Source organism: Motacilla alba, chromosome Z (assembly GCF_015832195.1).
Source record: "Motacilla alba alba isolate MOTALB_02 chromosome Z, Motacilla_alba_V1.0_pri, whole genome shotgun sequence".
In the NCBI taxonomy this organism is placed as follows: domain Eukaryota; kingdom Metazoa; phylum Chordata; class Aves; order Passeriformes; family Motacillidae; genus Motacilla; species Motacilla alba.
The window spans coordinates 63,534,973-63,556,942 of NC_052046.1; the positions used below are offsets into that span (position 1 = coordinate 63,534,973).

A 21,970-nucleotide genomic window follows, 5' to 3' on the forward strand; every position below is an offset into this window, starting at 1 on the left:
TTGTACAGATTCAGTTACAACAGGACACTCTCAGCCTTCACTCTTTTCCTAATATTTCTAGTATCTACTGAGCTTTCACAAGTACTACATTTTTTGCGCAATCACTCTTCAAATTATGTTTAACTTTTCTCTATTCCCATCTTGCTTTAGACTTTACTTTTAGTAATTTTAAAATTAAGCAAGTAAAGCAGGGAGAAAGGAGAAGAAATACCAGTTGCACACCCTGAGACACTGATGTAGTTTGTAGCTGCCCAAGCAACAAAATGAGAAATCAGTAAAAATGGGCTCCTGGTACCTGCTTTTGGATATTTGAAGAGCATTTTCCTCATCTTGTTGCGAAGTTTCAAGTCCAGGTTCCTGTCTATTTTTATTTAGCCTCTGATGCTTTAAATGACTGCTTCGTGTCCAGATGGAAATGTGAGTTGCATTAGGGTCTTAGGAGAATAATACAAAAAAAATTCAAGTGAACAAATTCAGACTAAGATCTACATATGACCTCCCCACCCAAAGTAGTTCATGAAAGAAATTGAGCGCCACTAAAACATCATTTCATCATGGAACTTTTTTTCTACATAGTATCTTTACCAAGACTCATAACAATTTTATCTAAATTCCTCTAAAAGGTATATGAGTTGAATCTTAGCACCTTAGAGGAAAAAATGGTTTTATATCTATTTTACAGATGAATGACATAAAATGGAAAGCTGTAAAATAGCCTGCAAAACTATCCATCTACAGTAATGGCAATACTGATAATCAAGGTTATTTTTACCTTCAGATGTGCTTGCATGGACATCTGTTGATTCTTTACCTTTTTGAGAGTCAGCCTGTGGAGAAAAGGAAAGCTAATGTTATTCTAAAATTTTCTGAATTTACTAAAACACCTTCATCATCCTACCTATGGTTGTGCCTTTCTAAAGCACTATTTCATAGTAATGATCCTATAAAACAGCAGCTAAAATAATTCTTAATTTATCGCTAAGTCTTCTATCTCATCTCAACAAATGTAATATTTTTAAAAAGTTATCTTTATGTCATGGATGACTAGTTTTTCTGTATTTTACTTCTGGCCTCAATGTAGAAGACATGATTTCAAAGTGACCTGTCACTATAAACAATACTACCAAGATTTTTGCTAACAGTTCTGCTTATAATAAGTGTCCATACAATTCAGTTATAGAAGCCTCTTTCAGTTTGTTTCCCCTTTCTGTATAAGCCTGAGGGGTTTTTACACTGCAGTGGTTGGCAAAATTTAATTGCAAAGTCTTATTTTTATACTTGCATACTATTCTATAATTTTATTTTTATCATATCATCCAACAGAATATGTCAACCCATGTAAAAAATAAGAAAAGCCAGAATTTGCTGATTCATCAGTAATACAGCTTACATGCATAGTCAGCACAAAAGGCTGCTTAGCTCCCTCTCCCTAGAGCTTTTTTTGTCCCCTGTTTCTCCACATCATCCCAATACCTTAATTTTTTAATGTAAGTTAGCTGAGGATTCAGCACTTGACACAGTAAAGTGAGTACAAGCTGTGCACATTAAAATAAAATTACGTACATTGTTTTTTCTTAGCTGCTAGGACTAACCTGGAACAGCAATTACCAGTGTCGTGGTCCACTTTTCCAATCTCACTTCCAATACTGTGGAAGAAGGCTGGCATAAAGTGGCCACGTCTACATCTGCTATTTGAAGTAGTGTCCTAGATTACAAGGCAACGTGTATTCTATTTGCCATCTGTTAGAGGTGAGGCAGTTACCTTCTGTTAATTGGTCAGTTTTCTTAATCTCTTCCATGACCAATCCTCCCTCTGGGGAGAAGCTGCTGTTAACAGGCCATTGAGTGTCCCTGCATGACTGATAAAATTACAGCATCCCATTGTGAGATGCTCCACCCAGAGGGAGGAGCCAAGCATTCCTACCCAGATATAATCTGAGATTTTGGGACCCCAGTTGCACTGGATTCCCAGAGGAACAGCTGCCTTTTCCACTGGGTCTTCAGAGGAAGACTACACTCTTCTACAGGACCACTGCTCCAACAGAACCACACCTAACACCCCTGGAGGACTGCAACCACAATTCCAACTGGACTGCTACCAACATCCTGACCAACAGGTTGTCAGGTCATATTCCAACTCTGTTAGTGTTGTTTTGTGCTACTGTGTTGTTTATTTTGTTTTTTATTTTCTTCTCTAATAAGGAACTGTTATTCCTGCTTCCATATGTTTGCCTGAGAGCCCCCTTAATTTCAAATTTATAACAGTTTGGAGGGAGTGGGTTTACATTTTCCAGTTCAGGGGTGGCTCCTGCCTTCCTTAGCAGACATCTGTCTTTTCAAACTAAGACAAGTAGTTTCAAGTGAGTACTAAATACATAAGAATTTGTAAACTAACAACAAATTATTATAGAATCAAAATGCACGAAATGGGGAGCACTAACGGAAAGGTGAAAATTAAAGCTGGGAGATGTTTTTTCATGGTTTGGGGGAAGGTGAGGTATTTTATTTTCTTAGGTGGTCCAACAATTTCTAAACCATCGCAGAACTGCTTATAGATGCTGCAGATGCCAATTTTAGAGCTGCCAGCAGTTTTACCAAGCTATGAGGAGTTGGAGTACTTTGGTATCTACTGTCTTTTCCTCTGGAAAAGGGCAAGAGGCAGGGCTAGACTTCTTAACTCACAGCAACAAAAATCAAAAGAACTACTATCACTCTTCTGTTTTGCCCAGGTATAGCCATATAGCTCTATAACCAAAATGTGTAAGTTTTTAGATAATTTTGATGATATGATCATTATTGGAATCTATCTAAAACTCAGATATGAGACTGGAGACACTGTTACAAATGAAAGACAACTAAGAGTTATTGCTTCCAGTCATTGAGAGATTAAAAGCATCACTACTTTTCTGTCAATTTTGCTTCGGGAAATACTAATTTTCTCAATTGGGAAAACTTGACTTAAATTCCAAATCTAAAATTTAAATATTAATATCTGAGAGTATTGATTTAGCCATTATTTCCCATTTTTAATTAAAGCACTGACTTTTACGAAAGCATGGTCATGTCAATAACACAGACACCCCTTAAAGCATGCGAATCCATGCTCAGGGTATTTGGAACTATGAATGATTGTCAAGCACATTCTGTGTGGCTTCAGAACACAAATGAAATAAAGGAAGAGCTTCATAATATTTAATGACCCAAACATATTCATAACCACATGTCCATGAGCAGCTGTAATCTGGTTGCTGTATCAAATACATGCAAAGAAAGCTGTGGTCTTTTTGTACAGACAATGTTTAACTCCATGCAAACAACATCAGCCATTGTATTGAACTGTGACATGAATATGTACCTCTAAAAACTCTTTAAACAGTTTAATCTCAGAGACAGTTGAAATACTCTCCTCTATGTAATCTGCTGGTAAAAGGCTCAAACTGCAGACCCTGACAGCTGCAGCACAGACTCTACATGCATAGGGAAACCACACCTGTCCACAAAAAAAAAAAACTACAAAGAAGTCAAAACCAAGAACCAAACCAAAACCAAACAAAGCAAAAAACAAACAAAACAAAACCAAAACAAAAAACCACCAACCCATCTTAGACATTAGCATTACATCACTGGGAAGCATTATATCCACACAGAAAGTAACAAGTAAGCAAAAGTAAGCAAAAATAATTTCTCATAACTGTTTTTCCAGTAACAACATACTCATAAAAAAAAGAGGCAACAGACTGTGTACCTACACTTAGTTGTGTTTCTACCTCAGTCCTTGGTCCACCTGCTTCAGATACTGCAGACTGACAAAGATTGTCCTCTGCTTGCAAACTCTTATTTTCCTTCTTTGAGGCCTCTGCAGTGAAGATTTAAAAGAGTAAAGAGCACAAGGGAAAATTAGTACCTTTATATAACAACCGTTTGTCCTGCTTTCAGCTGGGATAGAGTTATTTTTCTTCCTAATAGCTTTTACAGTGCTCTGTCTTGAATTTAGTGTAAGACAACACATTGATGTTTTAGTTGTGCTAAATAGGGGTCACCCCAATTCAAGGACTTTTCTCTTTCTTATGCTGAGTGAGCAGGTGCACAAGAAGCTGGGAACAAGACACAGCCAGGACAACTGACCAAAGAAATATTCCATACCACATTGTTAATCCCAGTACATAAACTGGGAGGGGCTAATCACTGCAACTGCATTGTGTATCAGTTCTCTCTCTTGCATTTCATTTTTCTGGTTTTGTTGTCTCCCTTCTCATTATGATTATTGTTACATTATACTTCTGTTTAATTTGATTTCAAATATTATACTGTTCTTGTCTCAATCCAGTGGTTTTGCATTTTTTTCAGATTCTCCTCCCCACCCCACTAAGGGACGAACAAGTAGATGTGTGGCACTTAGTTGCTTGTCGAGTGTGAAGGAAAGGCCTTCAAGGAAGACATTCTATGTCACCCAGGCAAGTGGACAACCACAGACAGAGAGGTGTCAAGTACCTGAGGGAGCGAGCTGTGCTAGAGATGATTTGTTATGAGCCAAAAAATGTGCAGTCACATACAGATCCAGACAAAGCCCAATGCACATAACCCACATGGTAGATATTTGTATATGTAGCACACCATCACCTCAACTCATTGGCATTAATGACCTAGAGAGATGAAGAACTACCCATGGTGGATTAAGCGGTTTGCTAACTCTGGAAATACAAAGAAAATCTCTCTTCCTACCTATGAACTTGCCTCTCAGTTGTGAAAAAAATCTGTTCAAAAAGTATGAAAAACAGCTCTAGGAGTTACAGCAACAAAAAGAAGACAGGTTCTACTCCCCACCTGCACAGACAAGTATCTCAGCTATTAAGAGAGCATTATTTTGCTCAAAAAAGAGGATAAAGGGTACACACCATGGTTTTTAAAATCCTGTGGGACCACAGAAAGAATATGAAAAAATGATATGGAAAATCCACCTCCACCCTAGAGGCATGAACTGCAAGGAAAAACAATCACAAACATGGATTCTTCCAGGAAAATTGCTGCTCCAGTCTCCAGCAGGCAATTCCCCAGACAGAACAGAATGGTTAATCTTACTCCTGGTTCTATGGTAAAGAACTCTAATCCTTTTTCACAAGAAATGGGTGGAGAATTCTATATCCAGTACTAGAGGCCCCTGCCTCCTGTCAATGGGAGACAATGATCAGTTAAGTTCACTGGAATGTGAGGATCCAGTAGCCTAGAATGTCAAACCCACAAGAATACAAGGGTCTAATAGACGTTAGTGCACACTGGGCCATAATGTCATCATGCTATAGAGGGCAATTAACCATTTGTAGCTCTGGAGTGACAGGGAGGTCCCAAAAGCTGACTATAATGGAGGCTGAGACTAGCCTGACTGGGCATGAGTGGCAAAAGCACGTCACTGGGACTGGCCCAGAGACTCTGCATCTTTGGCACAGACCATTTCAGAGAGGATATTTCAGGGTCCCAAAAGGGTAGCACTGGGCTTGCATAACAGCTGCCTTGGAGACAGGGAAAATTAAGCATCTGTCTGCCTGGCATTTCCTCCTTTCTGTTGTGGGGCTGTTGAAGAATAACAGGTGCCAGTCACTACCACAATGGTGCACCAGCAGAAATATTGCACCAACTAGATTGTCCAAGAATCCTGAAAGTGATCAAGGACAGGCCTGAAAAGATTTTAGAATAAAAGTAGAGGAGGTGACCCATACTGAAAAGGACTCACTGTGTAATAAATTACCAGAAAATGAGAAGAAATATGCCCTATTTACTGATTGTTCTGCTGCATTGTAGGAAAGGATCAGAGATCTAGTCTCTGAAGGAGAAGATGAATCAAGTGAGTTTGCAGAGATGAAGGCCATCCAGCTGGCTTTAGACATTGCTGAATGAGAAAAATTACCTATATTTTAGTTCTATACTGACATGTGTAAGTGGCAAATGTCCTGTGGGGTGCAGTGATGGAAGCAGAGTAACTGGCAGCAAAAAGCTAAGGCCATCTGTGCTGCCACATTGTGACAAGATACTGCTGTCTAGGCGAAGAACCTGGTTGTGAAAGTACTTTATGTAGAGACTGATGCACCCAAGAAATGAGCCACAGAGGAACATCAGAACAACCAGAAAGTGCATCAGGCTGTTGAGATTGAAGCTGCTCAGAATTGTCAATATAAGGGAAAATTATTTCTAGCTTGGTGCACCCATGACACCTCAGATAATCAAGGATGAGATGCAAATTATCGGTGGACATATGATCCAGGGGTGGACTTGACCATGGACACAATTGCACAGATTATCCATGAATGTGAAACACAGACTGCAATTAAACAGGCCAAGTGGTTAAAGCCTCTCTAGTATGGAGAATGACAACTGAAATAAAAATATGGGGAGACTGGGCAGATAGACTATATCACACTCTCCCAAAACTCCAGGGAAAAATGTCATGTACTTATAATGGTAGAAGTAACACCGGGAGAGGAGAGGACATAGCCTGAACCCCATGCCACCACCAGAAACAGTGGCCTTAAGAAGGAAACCTTAAGAAGATGACAGAAATTCCAGAATGAGATCATGCGAATAATTTTCTAAACAACATCATAGAAAACTGGGCCAAAGACCATGGCATTGAGTGGGAATATCATGTTCTCTGTCATGTACCAGAAAAATGAAATGATACAACAGGCTGTTTCCCATTTATTCTGGAGAAGTGGGTGGCAGGACCTTCAAACATTGGGACACATTCAGCAGAAGCCACCTGTTAAGTAAACACTAGGGAATCTGACAATCAGTCTGACAAAACACTGTCCAAACTTCTACACATTGTAGAAAGAGATAAATTTCCTGTATTGTGCATAAACATGTAGAGGGAAACAGTCTAGGTTATTCCTGCTTCAGGAAAAGGCAAAATAATTTGTGGAACTGAGTTTGCTCAAGCACTTGGCTCCATATAGCAGGTAATACAGGAAGATGGGAAGTCCACTGCATTCCTTACACGGATTTGATTCTGAGTGCAAGTAGGCAATAAATTAAATTGCATGATGGTAATTGCTATATAACACTTTATTCTGCCTCTTTCATGGTTACATGCCTGTCACTCATCTGGGTACCTCACAGCACCTGTTTTCACCATTCTAAATTTAGGGATCAGAACCTGATTCCCATTCAATTGCCATCTCAAGGGTATTACAGTAAAAATCACCCAGACCAATGAAGAATTAACTTTGCGAAAGCAAACAAGTACAGTGGTGACAGAAGCAGAACTGGCTCCAGCATGCAACAATCCAACTTAATGCAAAATCTTTTCTGCCCTGAAAGACTGTTACAACAGATGGAACTCAAAGTCATGGACTAAAGGAACTCAACAGACACTTTAGAGGCATGGCCCGTAGGCAATGATACATGTGTGTGATATGTGCATATATATCAGAAGACAGGAAAGATAACAGTGTCAGAGTAACTGGTAACTGCAAAGAACAGAACCTGGGTATGACATAAAAGATACAGAAAATAAGGAGTGGATATCATCCCACTTCCAGAAGGGATAGAATTATTATTTTTCCTAGTAGCTGGCACAGTGCTGCATTTTGAATTCAGTATGAAAATAAAGATACCACACTATTTTCATTGCTGCTGAGTAATGTTTACCCTTTCTGAAGGACTTTTCAGTTTCCCATGCTTTGCCAGTGATCAGGTGCACAAGAAGATGGGAGGGACCATAGCTAGAACAGCTGACCTGAACTGGCCACAGGGATATTCCATACCACAGAACATCATGTCCAGTATATAAACTGGGGACAGTTGGCTAGAAAGGGCTGCTTGGCGATTGCCTCAGCATCTGTCAGCAGGTAGTGAGCAACTGCACTGTGCAACATTTCTCTCTCTTGGGTTTTACTTACCTGGTTTTGTCTCCCTTTACATTATCATATTTCATCTTATTTTAATTATTATTCTGTTCTTATCTCAACCAAGAGGTTTTACCTTTTTTTTTTTTTTTTTCAGACACTCCTTCCCATCCTACTGGGGGAGGAGAGGGTGAACAAGCAGCTGCATGGTACTTAGCTGCCAGCTGGGGTTAAAATATGTCACCATTCCAAATATGATCTCAAAGGTCTCAGGACAAATAGAAATCTTTCTGCTAGTTTCTACACAGTGTTCACAGAAGTCACTCTTGTACACTATTTGTTCAACTTTTACAAAGTGTCAGAAAACAACAAAACAAAGCATCCATACCTGCAAGTTTGAGATTTTCGTTTTGCACTATAGACATAATAGACTTTCTCTGGAACCAATCTCCTCCTCCCTCCACTTGCCACAAAAGGTTTTTATCCCCAGGGTACTTCTCAAGGTACTGCTTACAAGCTGAGCCAACACAAGAAAAAAACTATATTATAGATACTATATATATATATATATATATATATATATATATATATATATTTACATATATATATATTTACTATACTATATACTCAGCTATACCTCAGATTTAAAATTATTTTGCAATCTACCATCATACACAAACAACAAGAGAAAGAACTGTTTAACAAAATAGTCAAGTTTGAAATAAACTTCGCTTTACCCTACACATCTTCCTTAATTAACCCTTTCTTAATATACTTTTAAATACTTTCCATTATTATCTTAAACTGCAAACAAAGATGAATGGGATTTTCTTCTTTTACTAATACCTGCATGAGATTTTTGCAACTTCACTAGTTATTGTTCCTGCCAACTACAAAACCAAACTCTGGACAGAAGGGCTCTTCAGCAGAGGCTGTAATCAAGTGCTTTTTGTCCCCTCACACTCTAGTAGGCACCTGTGGCAAGCACTCTCTGGGAGTGTTAATATGTTACCATTGAATGGCTAATCACTGTTCACTTCCAGAATATTTTCTGCACTGCTGTCCTTCCATCTTTCTTCTCTCTATACCATATCAAAACTACAGGTGAAGAGGCATGCATGCTTTGATGCTATTATTTGGTCTTTACTAGAAAAAGGTACCATTTTTCACTGGGTTCAATACTGATACACAATTTCAGAGCACAAGATCCCCACTGTGTTATTTCTTGACTATAAAAATGAATTAGCCAATAAATTCTGCTCAAGTAATTTTCCTCATTGAAGCCCAACAAATTAGGTCTTATCAGAGCCAGTGACAGACTGTGGTGCTTCAAAAAGCAGAAAATTTCTACTGCTTAAGAAGGCCAGATAAAAATGTTCATAGAAGGAACCCAGGCAAATGGCCTAAGAAGGAACATGCCTTGAGAAACAGGGCAAAAGAAATGCGCATCTTGTCTGAATACAGTCCCAAGAACAAGTTTCCAGAATCCATGTAATTTCCTGCATGACATAGTCCTCTTAGGTTGCTAACAGAAGAACCATATGTGTTTTCCTTGTGTTTTCCTTTTTAGAACTGTGCCTTCTGATACGCAAGTGAAAGCAGAGCCTAGTATGTCCTCTTCACCAGAAGTTCAGAGAAAGCATGAATTAAACAACCTCGTGAGATTTAGATGTGAGCAAGAAAAAGGGGCTACAGGGCAGATTGACATTAGATCCCACACAGAAACACCTCAGCCTATGCTACAGGCTTGGTGGGGAAAACGGGACAGTGGTAAACTTCACAGCAGCCAAACTCAGAGTTGAAATAATCTACTTTTACATGGAGGATTAAAAATTGAATCAGGAACTACTTCATCTTTCACAAATCAGGATTTTTTAGCCTCCACCAAGGTGCAGTAAATTTAATGTAGAACCTGAGGATGAAGCCACAAACATGGAGGTTGAATGACAATACTCATTTGGACATGAAAAGAAACCACAAAGAAGATCAGAAGAAAAAACTAAAGAGCTTGCCTGTATACATGAAAGATGACAGTGGATATCGCAGGCCAAGAGACTCTTCAGTAAAGGAATCCACAAAGTCTTCCAACATGATTAACCCAGAGTCTTTCCCACGATGTTTCTTTCTAACAAACATTGTGTCTAGCACTGGCAACTTATACTTCTGATGAGGAAGAGAGCTACAAACACTTCCTGAAACAATCAGAGGGAAAAAATATCCATCAGTATGGATGACATAACTGCATGCTGACTGACATGCTGCAGCATGGATTTTAGCATATTTAAATAAAGACTTTTGTAAGTTATAAAATTTCCAAACTATATAATAATAAGTAAAAGTAAGTAAAGTTATAAAAATAATTTATAACTTTATTAAAAATAAATAATTTCTATTAGTCATGTATTAACTTTTTTGAGCAAGCCTCATAAGGTTTCCAAGATACATCAATAGAATAACATAACAGAAAAAGTCTGTAGCACCAGAAAAGAATAGACAAGACAGAGAGGAAAGGCTCACTTTGAAATCTCACTATACAGTTCTACATGAAAACCAGTAAAAATAGAGATGAAAGATGGAGGAGGGAATAGGAGAAAACAAAATTATTTAATTACACTTTTAAGCTGATTACATGACTTCTCAGGACAAATTTGAAAAGTAATTCAGTTCTTGCTTAAAGACTGAAACAGCGATTCCAATTTTTTAAATGAAGACGCAAAAAATGCTAGGACATTTTACGCTGAAATTCTCCCTTAAACAATATATTACCCTAAATTAAACAAACACAGAACAGATGGTGACAACACATAGGTACTTCAGTATCAGAGGATTACAAGGGTAGGTATGAACTCAGCAGTAAGAAAAGGATGGTATTATAATGGCATTAAAACAGTCCATTAATAACCAATCTGTTTTCAGGCCCTTCAGTGAATCTGTGAACTACGGCAAAGAGTTGCCCTCTTCTCTAACAAGGTCAATGAGAAACAAAGTTGTCTATACAACCCTTTAGTTAGTCTTTGCAACCCTGTATTTTTTAGGACCCATGAACCTACTTCTTTTTGAGCCATGGAAGCAATCAAAGGGCTGGAGCACTGCTCGCATGAGGAAAGCTGGGGTTGTTCATGCTAGAGAAGGGAAGGCTCTGGGGTGACCTAATTATGGCCTTTCAGCACCAGAAAGGAGACTACAAGACAGCTGGAGAGGGACTTTTTGAAAGGTCATGTAGTGATAGGATAAGGGGCAGTGGCCTTAAGCCACAGGAGGGTAGATTTAGATCAGATATTAGGAAGAAATGTTTTACTGCGAGAGTGGTAAGGCTCTGGGGCAGGTTGCTCAAAGAAGGTGAGAATGCCCCATCCCTGAAAGGGGATGTTCAAACTGTGAAGCTGTGAATGCCCCATCCCATGCTCATGCCACGCTCATGCCATGGTGTCCTGATCTAGTGGAAGGTATCTCGGCCCATGGCAGGGGGGGGGTCGAAACTAGATGGTCTTTAATGGTCCATTTCCACCAAAATAATTCTATGATTCTATTATTATTTTCATTTTTCAAGCACGGGAAACTTGAGCAGAGAGGTTACATTACTTGGGTACCCTTTGGGATGCTTGAAGAGCTCCACCACTCCTCAAAACATCGGCTTACAGAGTGGTCTTTTCCACCCAGGCTACTCATTTGGAGAGTATAACACACATTCAAACATGGGTGAAGTTTTGAAATTTTTTGAAAGAAAAGCCTTCATTTTTTCTTATTCAAGACTAGCACAGTCCAATCCAAGTGTAAACAATTGTTCTAGAGAAGAAAAAAGCGCGGTCGGGTATATCAAATTTCTCACAGTTTTAAACACATCTTGTAATGATGAAGTAATCTAAGAGCTTATATTGCTAAAGCATGTAATGATTTCAGCTAGAGATCTGATCTCTTACGACTGTAGGAAAACACCAACTCAACTAGGCCTGCAATGCTTATAAAGCGTACTAATACAATATTCTTCAAACAAACAATCTCCTCTCCTTTACTTCCCAAATCCCACAATCCTCAAATGTTCTACCTGTAGGTTTAACAGAATAGAACCCAATAGCCTCTCCTTTTTTCCACATGATCTTAGCATAATGGCTGCTACCATGACAGAGAAATGGGATCTCATTTCTTTCCATTTCTTGTGTTCGATAGATAATTCGATTTAGAACATAGAGAACAACTCTCTCTCCAACAGACTTCACCTAAGGGAACACAGAAAAAAACATTTCAGAAGATTGGTCAGATTAGTTAATACGCATACATAAGACCCCTTATTTAACACAGCTGCAGACAGATTTCAAGGGAAGGCTGTAAGTGCTAAAGCAGGGTGACTCTCTGAGGTTTGTTACAAGAAAAGAAGATGCTCAGAAGTTGCAACAGGTTAAGTACAAATCACAGCCACAGAGGATATTTCATGTCTTCAATGTCACTCCCAATCCAATGTGTAAAATCTGGGAGAAGGGCAGAGGAGTGAGAATATTATGATCTGACTCAAACCTATACTTGTACTTAAACATACACCAAACACAACAACAGTACATCAGCCTCAGAATTCCCAGGCTAGCAGGTTACTGAAGTCTTACAAAGGAGAAATGATGAGCCTCAGTGTGGCAGGACTTGGCACACTCAATCACTCCTGATAGAGTGGCAGGCAACAGGACATGATGCAGTGAAAAAACTTGTTACAACAGTTTCTGTGGCATGAAATAAGGAATTAGATATCCTCTTATCCATCCTACAGGGTTCCTTTTTATTTATGAAATTTGAGTTCACCACTACTCTACTTATTGTGAAGGAAGGAGGAACCATGATCTATTCCAATGCTCAGTCTCAGCTACCTCCTTTGTAAAAAACTCGGCTTTCCTGATTTTCCTACCATTAAGAATTACGTGGAAAGTCAGGCTACATGCCAAACTCTCAAGAGAAAATTTTAAAAATTGCAAAAATCAAAGACAAATGCCCAGATTCCATGAGCAGATATAAATTACACCCCTGGAAAAACACAGATTTCCAGTTTTGGAAAACTCCATGCTACACAGGGTTAAATAATGGTAACAAAGGTCAATGATGGGCAATAAAGCAGCAGGCAACTCACTTTTCTAAACTTCATGTATTGCCACTGCAAGCCACCAGCTGCAACTTGCTTCTGTCAACACATTCTTGACAGTATTTTTGGTTTACTATTTTGATAAGATCAATAGGTACTGCTATGGTACAACACGCTATTCTACCAAGATGTTTCAACAAGACCAGATCACAATTTTGTAAAGAATAAAGAAGAAAAATGGTAACACAGCTAACATCTAAGTTGTCTACATATGAAGCTGCTGTACAAAGGTCATTCTTGCTCAAGACTCTATCTTCACATTGAGGCTCCTTTCCCCTTGTACCTATTCCTCTATTCCCTTGCAACACACCTCTCGTTTCCTAATTAAATTAAAACATGTAATATCTTGCACACTATCTATTTGGCATTATCTTGGAGTATAGGATTAATTGCTAGGTGAATGTTGGAGCGCTTTACCTGATGAAGCCCCTGTCTAGCAGGGACAGATGTTTTCACAATGTCATCAATTGACCACCACTGGTCAGCAAGATACAGGGCTACAGCTTGAAAGAAACAAGGGAAATAAAAAGTTAGTGATTCTTACCATTCCAAAAGAAACATATTCTTTGAAGTTGCTAAACACTCTGGAATAACAATGTAGTAATCACATTAGGCATCTTCTAGATGGCACTATATTAATGTAGCTCCTACTACCCTAGCACAACCAATGGGGCACTGTCCACCCCATCCATATCCCTAGTCCAAAACCTTTTTTGATAACTGAGACTAATAAACACTAGGGGGCGGGGGGTTTGCTTGTTTGGGTTAGGGTTTTTTTTTTTTTTTTTTTGTGGTATGGCATATAGGAACTATTTTTCAGACATAAAGGACCCTTCAACACTGTGCTCTAACATCTCCTTCCACTAAAAACTGCCTATCAAAATAAGTCTCACTCATACATATATTTTACTATTAGGTAGCTAATAGATATTCATATTGAAACTGTGCAAGTTTTAGGGAGTTAGATGAACATAAAAAGGCTGATAGCCATTTGAGCAGCAGTTAGAGTATGATATATAGGCATTTGTGGCATACTTGGCAATCATATACATGGCATTAAATGGAAGAAGAAAACATGGAGAGCTGGAAGGGGAGGAAGAAGGGAGAAAGAACCGGAGGAGAAAACCCACAAAAACCACCATCTCAGCCAGAGCTATGCTAGGACTTCAAGCTAAAGACAAATTTACACACAACTCTGATCAATCACTATTAATAAAGAGCATTTATATTTATGTGAAAATTAATGGATTCTAAGAATGTTCAATAAATACCTTTTTTAGAGGTGATGCATACATAGAGAGATCAAGAGATACATGTTTTACTATGGCCCAGATAAGCACATTAATTTGCTTTGTATCTTTTGAATCAATGGGTCCAGTTCTGATCTGATTAGTGTGTGAAGTTCTAGCACTTGTGTGCTAGAACAAAAAATAATAGTATTTGAACGAAAAGATGGGGAACAACAAACATACAATGGAAAAGTTATGGGCTACAGAAGCATGAAATGAGCAAGGGCCTGGTTACATGCATTTTCCACAAAAAAAAAAAAGGCAATACAGACATAAACTTTAAATGAAACCTGTGAGTGAGTCCCATGGTGCAAACAGTGCAAGAACTTTGTGTGTCTGCTCTTCACCATAGAGAGGAACAAAACCCACAGATGTCAAGGTAATAGGAACCTGCAAGAAGAATGTACAATAATTCAGTATACTTTTGCTAAAACAACAGTAGTAAAATACAGAAAATGTTTATCAAGGTAAAAAAGAACATTAAAAATCAAGTCCTTAACAACTAGCTGTAAAAGACAAACCTTTCTTTCAGTCCTTTCTTTAGACACATCTTCCACATCTTCCTAGAGACAAACTACATCTAAAGAGCTCTGATTCTCAAGCTCTGGCAGATTTAGCTACAGTAATTTGTACAGTTCTTTTCTGCTGACAGTTTGCATTTGTGTGCGCAACTGAAATAAGGTGTGCAAGGAGCCAGCATAATGTTCACTTCAACAGTCCCAACTGTGCAAGCTGTCAAAGCCAACAGAAGAATGAGGCAGTCAGTCAAGCACTGAAACAAGCTGGCACAGCAAAACTGTGTTAGTTAACAAGTTCTAATGTGCTACAGTGGGAAGGCAAATTCAAAAGGGTTTTGTTTCCTGAAGTTACACACACGTTAGAAGTTCTGAAGTTGCCTACTTGATATTCCTCCACAGAAAAAAATTCGGGAAGGGTCAAAAAATCTTCTTTTAAGGAATCAAGTAACTTTGTGGAAATGCATTTTGTTATTTGAATTCACGTGTTTCTATTATTAAATTAATGTGTACAAAACTTGACAGACATGAATGGTCTGGTAGACAGACCTGCTTAACAAATTTAAGAAGATTATGACATGCCATTGTAACAAATGAAGATGTTAATAGAAGCAAACATTTAGGCATACAGCACTTGCATAAATGCAGGACTCTTGATTCTGCCAAGGCATCTGTGGCACTGACTTTTAGATCCCACAGAAAATCCTCTCAGCTCACTTACTTTTCATTAAAGCTATACACACTGCTGGTTTTATTGGTACTATTTCTAACATAAGCATTCGTCTGGACAGAACCAACACTGACCAACTCATCACACAAGGGATAAGTATTTAAAACATAGAAGTGTCGCAACTATTCTCTACTAGAGATCAACAACAGCACAGAATATTCCACATAAAGAAAAAATAACCACTTTTGAAATTAGTGAAGTTATTAATCAAAACTTGAATCCAAACATGAAGAACACCAAAGGACTGTGATAAAAAAGAGCCAATTAGCCTAAGTAAATCATTAATCCCTTAGTGATGACAGGTTTTTGAGAATGCATGAGGTTTGATTCATCAGTTGAAAATTTAAGGTTATAGTAAGGTTGGGTTTTTTTAGGTTTTTTTAAAATTGCTCATTATATACAGATCCATTGCCTAGAAGCAGCACACAGTAACTGAAACCCAGATTTAAACCCAGTTACAGAATGAAAAGAATTTGAATTTGGAAAATACAAAAGCTTTGATAAAATAGTTCTGAAATTCAGTAGGACTGGGTATCTTAAATGTTAGATCTATAAGGATATTAAGAACACCAGTACTATAGTATTTGCTGGTTTTTACCTTGCGGTGGTCTGGCAGAGAAAAGAATTCAGGAGAGTTTGGATTCCCCCATCGAAGGTCAAAGAAGTAGCCCTCTGCTGAGTTCTCCAAGTCTTCATGACTGTAATTGTTCAATATATCCACAGGGAATGACATGCTCTTGAGAAATAAAGCAACATTATTAATGTAGGTATTTTGAGACATACAATGCAGATGTAAATAAGGCTGTTGAACACCCACACTCTGCTGTTGACTCTATATCCATGGCAGAAAAGACAAATGCTCCAGCATTTACAATTAATTAGGATGGTGACCAATAACACCCAGTGTGTAAAAGAATAAAAACTATGCTCATAAGCAGAAAATAATGAGATTAGCCTACAGATCCCCCTAGGCCTCAGTTGTGACAGATTTCCAACATACAAGCCCCATGTTAGCTCCACAAGTACATGCTGCTTTGAGGTGGCAGACTTAGTGCTATCTCCCTCCCAGATGATGTTTTTGATGTCACCAGTCACGTTATAAGTAGGTGGTAAAAAAAATGATAACAGATGATAACGAGATGGAGTTAATTTGAGACTTTGCATTTAAATCCATCTCTGAAGAAACCAAAATATTGCTCAGGATTTTTCTCATCAACTGGCCAGTTAGTGTTCTTAACAGATGGCTGTTTCCAAAAGCATTTCAGCTGTGAACAGCAACTTACACAAGCTCATTAAAAACAAGAGCCCACAACAAACTAAAGAGAGACACTTTAAGGAGGCAATGAGACAAGACTATAACACTGAAGCCAAACCATAGTGGCAATAACTCCTTAAAAGCTCTTCGATATAAATTTTCCTTGTCAAAACAGTGTGAAATTAAAATGAGCAAGAGCCCATGGAATCAACTGTGTGGTCTTCAGGTAAGGCTCTTCCAGCTCTACAAAACTATGCACAGAAAGATACCCCTCAGCTGCTTTAAAGCTATGACTCAAACTCTCAGAAGCAGGAACAAACACAAGTTCATGAGAACCTACTCCTGTATTCTGGAGGAACATGGGTATCTTACTCTGTGTTTCTCAGCTCCCATGAACCCATCACACAAGTTTCTGAACACAGAAGTTTACATACAAATTTTATGATTCCTGGTCTTCACTAGAGAAGCTTATTTTTCAGTTTTATTTTAAATCTCAGTGTGCAATGATTTTTTTCCTCTTTACCTTCAGTCCCCCTATTTAATCCACCATTCATTATTCTACAGACACAGGTAAATCAAGGGTGAAACAGCGTCTTATTCTGACTCAATCAGTAGAAATTAAAAGTCTACATATTGAAGGCTTTTAAACAGCAATAATATGCTACTATTAAGTTGACTGGAGAGAAGAGGCTGCTCCTTCTACAGAAGAGATTTTTTCCCCTGCTAAAATGGAACTTGGACATGACTTCGTTGGCATCAACAACTGCTGCCTTTAACACTGTTGCTGATGAAAACACTTATGTTTTCCATGAATACTATTGTTCAGATATACACATGCATTCCTCAGTGCCATTTCCTTTCAAATTCAGGTAATTCCTTCCCTCAACAGTTATTTGCATTTTCTCCTGCCTTCCTCTCCAATCTCTCACATTCCTTCTACTATTGCCCACTGACCCTATCAGATACTTCACTGCATCATGTAATTCTCCACCTGTTTCTTCCCACTTTTCAGGGCTGGCCTTGCCATTGCTAACAATCAACTCCTTTGGCTCCTCCTGTTTGCAAGCTAACTGATTTCCAGAGCCAAAGGTGAGGTGCATGCTTTTGAATGCAGCAGCAATGCACAGCAGACAAAGGAGCTGCTGTCAGGGGTGAAATTCATCCACCACCAGCCTCCTTATCTCTAGCAGATCTGGCTTGCCTGCAGTTCTCAAACACACCAGCAATACTGCACAGACTATGTTGATAAGCACGTTGCAAGACAAAGCAAGGAGGAGCATAAGATCACATGACACTACTTCTACAAGAGGATGAGGCTTTGCCACCATGCTAACTGCAACAGGCAAGGTAAATTCAGCTGTAAAGAAATACAGGTATGTGAAAAACACAAAATTTAATTTTCTATATGCTGGCAGAAAGGGTAAGCCTCCTCCATTACTAAAGAAATACCTAAGTGCTTAGATAACTCTGCTATAAACAAAGAAATTGAGCTGAGGTTCCATTATTGCATGAGATACAGACAAACAAGCCAGAAGCTATAACTTTCAGCCTCTAGGTAATAATTCCTGACATTTTTTGGAGTAAAACAATGAAGGACCAAAGCAGAAAACATGCAATAAAAAAATCCAATAGATTATCTGAGTTCCAACCACTACACCACTACGAAAATAAAAGCAGCAACCATATCTTTGCTTAAAAGCAAAAGAGGCTAATTACTGCATTCATTAAATTACCCTCAAAATCACTCACAGACCTCTTTTCTGTTTGCTATTTGGGCTACCTAATTTCTTATGGCACGCTTAGATTTTATTTGCTCTCAACTCCCAGTCACTTTTGACTTTTCCTTTCACAGCGTTTACAGACAATATGTTATGCAAAAGAAAGCAATACAGAGAAATTTTCAAGACTAAGCTAAGGAAAACCTACTCAGCACCTCTTCTAAATAAACATTAATCTTTTTTACCATGCAGCAGATTAGACATGTAAAGTCACAAGCTCTCATACACTTGTATGATGTATTTTGTCTCTGTGCTGAAGAGGTCAGAAATAGCTCACATATAAGTTCACTACATCCCTGAAAAAATCAGTAACTGTTCACAAAGTTATCTAGTTATAATAAAACAAGTGATGAGAGAAGAATGTTCCATGCCAATCTACAGCAGAGCATAAGGAAGTAGATCACAATACAAAATGCAAGTATGTCAAATTTGAAATGCAAAAGAACCTACCAAAGACAAATGAAATGTCTTCCAACAGTAATGAATTAATATTAGTCCCTCATTAAAACACTGTTGGTTTGACAGTATGTATCTTAAAGTAAAAATACAGATGGCTCCACATCTAGCCAGTCTCAAGTAAAACAGGAGAGAGAAAAAGGGCTGGAGAAAACCACTTTTCAGGTTTTTTTTACTAGAGCATTAACACATTTTTGTTGCAGAGGCAGAAGGAACAGATGAGGTCTCTACCATGCAGTTCCTCATGCCCCTTTTTGTTGCTCTAAACCTCTATGCACTGCACAACTGTAAAACTGTCAGGTCAAATCTTTGTCACACATTGCACGACCATGCTCTGCTCATGGGGTACCATTCCAGTTGGTTAGCACACAGTCAGGCTGACTGAGCACATGCAGTGTAGCCCTAAGCAGCCAAACTCATCATGAGTTCATAATATGCCTTTATGAATATTTGTACATAAAAGCATATTAGAAGAGTGTGGTTGGAGGTGAAGGAAGAAAATTAGTTTTATTTTTTAAATGAGACAACTTAAGCATTTCATTTTTCAAGTGAAAGAAAATAAATCTTACACTCTTCAAAAATGTGTAATTTCACAAAATAATATTAATGGTTTTGTGTCATAAACTACATGAATAATATTTTCTTTAACGTGGAATTGTATTACTTTCTCCCTTGACAGCATTATGCAAGCTATTACATGAGGAATGGCACGTCCTTTTTTAGGAACAGCTGCAGCACCAGAGGGTAACAGATCAATTCATGGAATGCCAACAAAAACCACATTTAACAGGATGAGTGAACACATTCCTGTCCAACACAGGCACTTCTTTATTCACAAAAATCTTTATTACTACTAGCACTAAGGTTAAGAAAAGCCATGGAGTAAGTGAACAACATTGGAAATTAGTTTAATTATAAATTATATCTACAACTCCTATTTCATCTCAGAGTGCATGAAAGAGAGATGCACAGTACACACAGCTTCCAGCTTACAGGTGGATTTGAGCAGGAATCAAGAAATCTATCCATCCCCTTGCAGTTCCTCAATAATGAATGACACAAAATTGCAGAAGGATAATAACCCAAAAGCTATATTATTCCTTACAGTATGTCAGAGGGCTTAAATACAGCTTAAAACTGGGTTTGGGTGCCTTTATCTCAGGGAAAGTGGAGTCTAACTGGTTAGGCTAACAGATAAGGATTTAAGAGAAACTTCCAGCTGAAGCACAGACTTAATGTGAACATAGGCATGTTATGTGATCTGCCTGAACTCCTCTACAAAACACAAATGATCATTACCTCAGAGGGAACAGCATGAGAAATACTTTACTGAGATCATGAGATACTTGAACTCTGTATCAAAACTTGACAAGTACTGGAAATACACAGTTACTTACACTGCACGGCTTACCTGAACAACTCATTCTCCTTAAAAAAAAAGGAAAAAAAAAGAAATTATAAAAATATCATCCAAACCCTTTTCAAGATAAGATAATAACTGGAACAAATGATCATGCAGGTAAACAATCTTCAGATTTAAATTTGTTTTTTAATAATAAATAATTATAATTTAGGTAGTTGTTTGGGTTTTTTTTTTAAATAGTTATTTGCAGTTTAGAGAACAGGTGTCAGGACGCTGAAGCCATGACCTGCAAAATTTTCTGCTAAACCAGGAAAACCAACTTACACCCAGCCTGCAGGATACAAATACAAGTCCAGTCCTGTGATGAAGCACCGGCCTACTCAGACAAAAAATAAACTGCGGTAATGTCTGACCCAAGCCTTGGTCGATATCAATAAGTGCAGAAGCATTGGATGGCCAAACCCCTCAATGACTGCCATGCATTTCCTATTTTTCCTATGAATCATCACACACCTTAAAACAAGTTCTGTTTTAAAAATACAATCCATGATCCTACATGAGCTCCCAGACTAGCTGTGAGCTACACCTGGGCTCACATCATGAGAAGAGACATAAAAACCAAACTAAACACATATGTCCCCACATACACCAGTTCCAGAGACAGCCAAGACAGGACTGCAGTAGTCCCAGGCAAGCTGCAGGCCCAGACTGACAATGGACCAAAGCAGCAACAACCTTGATCAGAGCAGCAGCAGCATAATTTCCATTTTGCTGTGCTTGTTTCCCGCCTTGCAGCATCCAGTTGCTGGTCTGGTGAAAGCTGTGAAACTACATAAAGGTTGTAAGAAAATTTCAGATTTTTAAAAAGTAGTCTTTTCAGTCTTCTGGCTTCAGCTACAAAACAAAATAATCACATCTGCGACTAGAATTGTTAAACTGTCTTACTAGTTATTCTATTAACAGACAAATTACATAAATGTTTCTTTGCTTTTACTACCAGCTGTTACATACACAAAGCATTTTCATTTTGTTTCTTCTTTATTCAACAACAAATATTTTAAACTGAGATAAGTTGGTTTTAAAGTATTTTTTTATTTCTATAAATACAGAGTCTGAAATACTTAAGTTTAAAAGTTCATCATTTTCTACTATAAAAAATAAATAAATTTTAAACCTGTGCTAAGATAATTAGTCATTTAAGTATGTTAAGTACATACTTGGTTTATCATGAGTCAACATAATTGAAATACACAGACAAAACCTATCCCATAATTACCTAATTAGACCACTATTGTAACAAAGCTTTTGAGTTTCATAAACATTCCCATCTTTTAAAACTTTATTAATTTTAATCCGTAATGTTATGTACATTGACTGTAGGAAGAGGAACACATAGTAGGAAAGGGGTGTTAAAATTTTAAATAACAGAGCGTTTATTAGGATTTCTTGAAAACTGCATCAGCTTGAAGCAGCAACAATAATACACTGAACTGCCACATTGAACAGACAACTCCAAGTCTTTCTCACTCAAAAAACTACTTATTTAGAGGTAGGTTTTCTTGGGGTTTAAATCACAAATTTGGGGGTTGGACAACAGGTCTTCAAACCATGATCCACACGTTAG

General features: G+C 38.1%; 1 protein-coding gene across 11 annotated transcripts in view; it reads right to left on the bottom strand.

Annotated features, from left to right (window-relative positions):
- The window catches only part of FAM169A (family with sequence similarity 169 member A), a 38,321-nt gene that overhangs the window by 6,716 nt on the left and 9,635 nt on the right, over window positions 1–21,970 (bottom strand). For 8 of the 11 annotated variants that reach the window (XM_038123429.1, XM_038123418.1, XM_038123423.1 and 5 more), the window contains 9 exons: window positions 16,093–16,230; window positions 14,540–14,639; window positions 13,378–13,463; window positions 11,884–12,055; window positions 9,851–10,030; window positions 8,227–8,355; window positions 3,750–3,856; window positions 773–827; window positions 296–434 (listed from right to left, as the gene is read on the bottom strand). In XM_038123429.1, the coding sequence (XP_037979357.1) occupies window positions 296–434; window positions 773–827; window positions 3,750–3,856; window positions 8,227–8,355; window positions 9,851–10,030; window positions 11,884–12,055; window positions 13,378–13,463; window positions 14,540–14,639; window positions 16,093–16,227 (1,103 nt within the window). In that variant the 5' untranslated portion in view covers window positions 16,228–16,230. Of the gene's footprint in view, window positions 1–295; window positions 435–772; window positions 828–3,749; window positions 3,857–8,226; window positions 8,356–9,850; window positions 10,031–11,883; window positions 12,056–13,377; window positions 13,464–14,539; window positions 14,640–16,092; window positions 16,231–20,394; window positions 20,412–21,970 lie in introns of all 11 variants that reach the window. The other 3 variants (XM_038123427.1, XM_038123424.1, XM_038123421.1) reach the window with 1 other exon arrangement.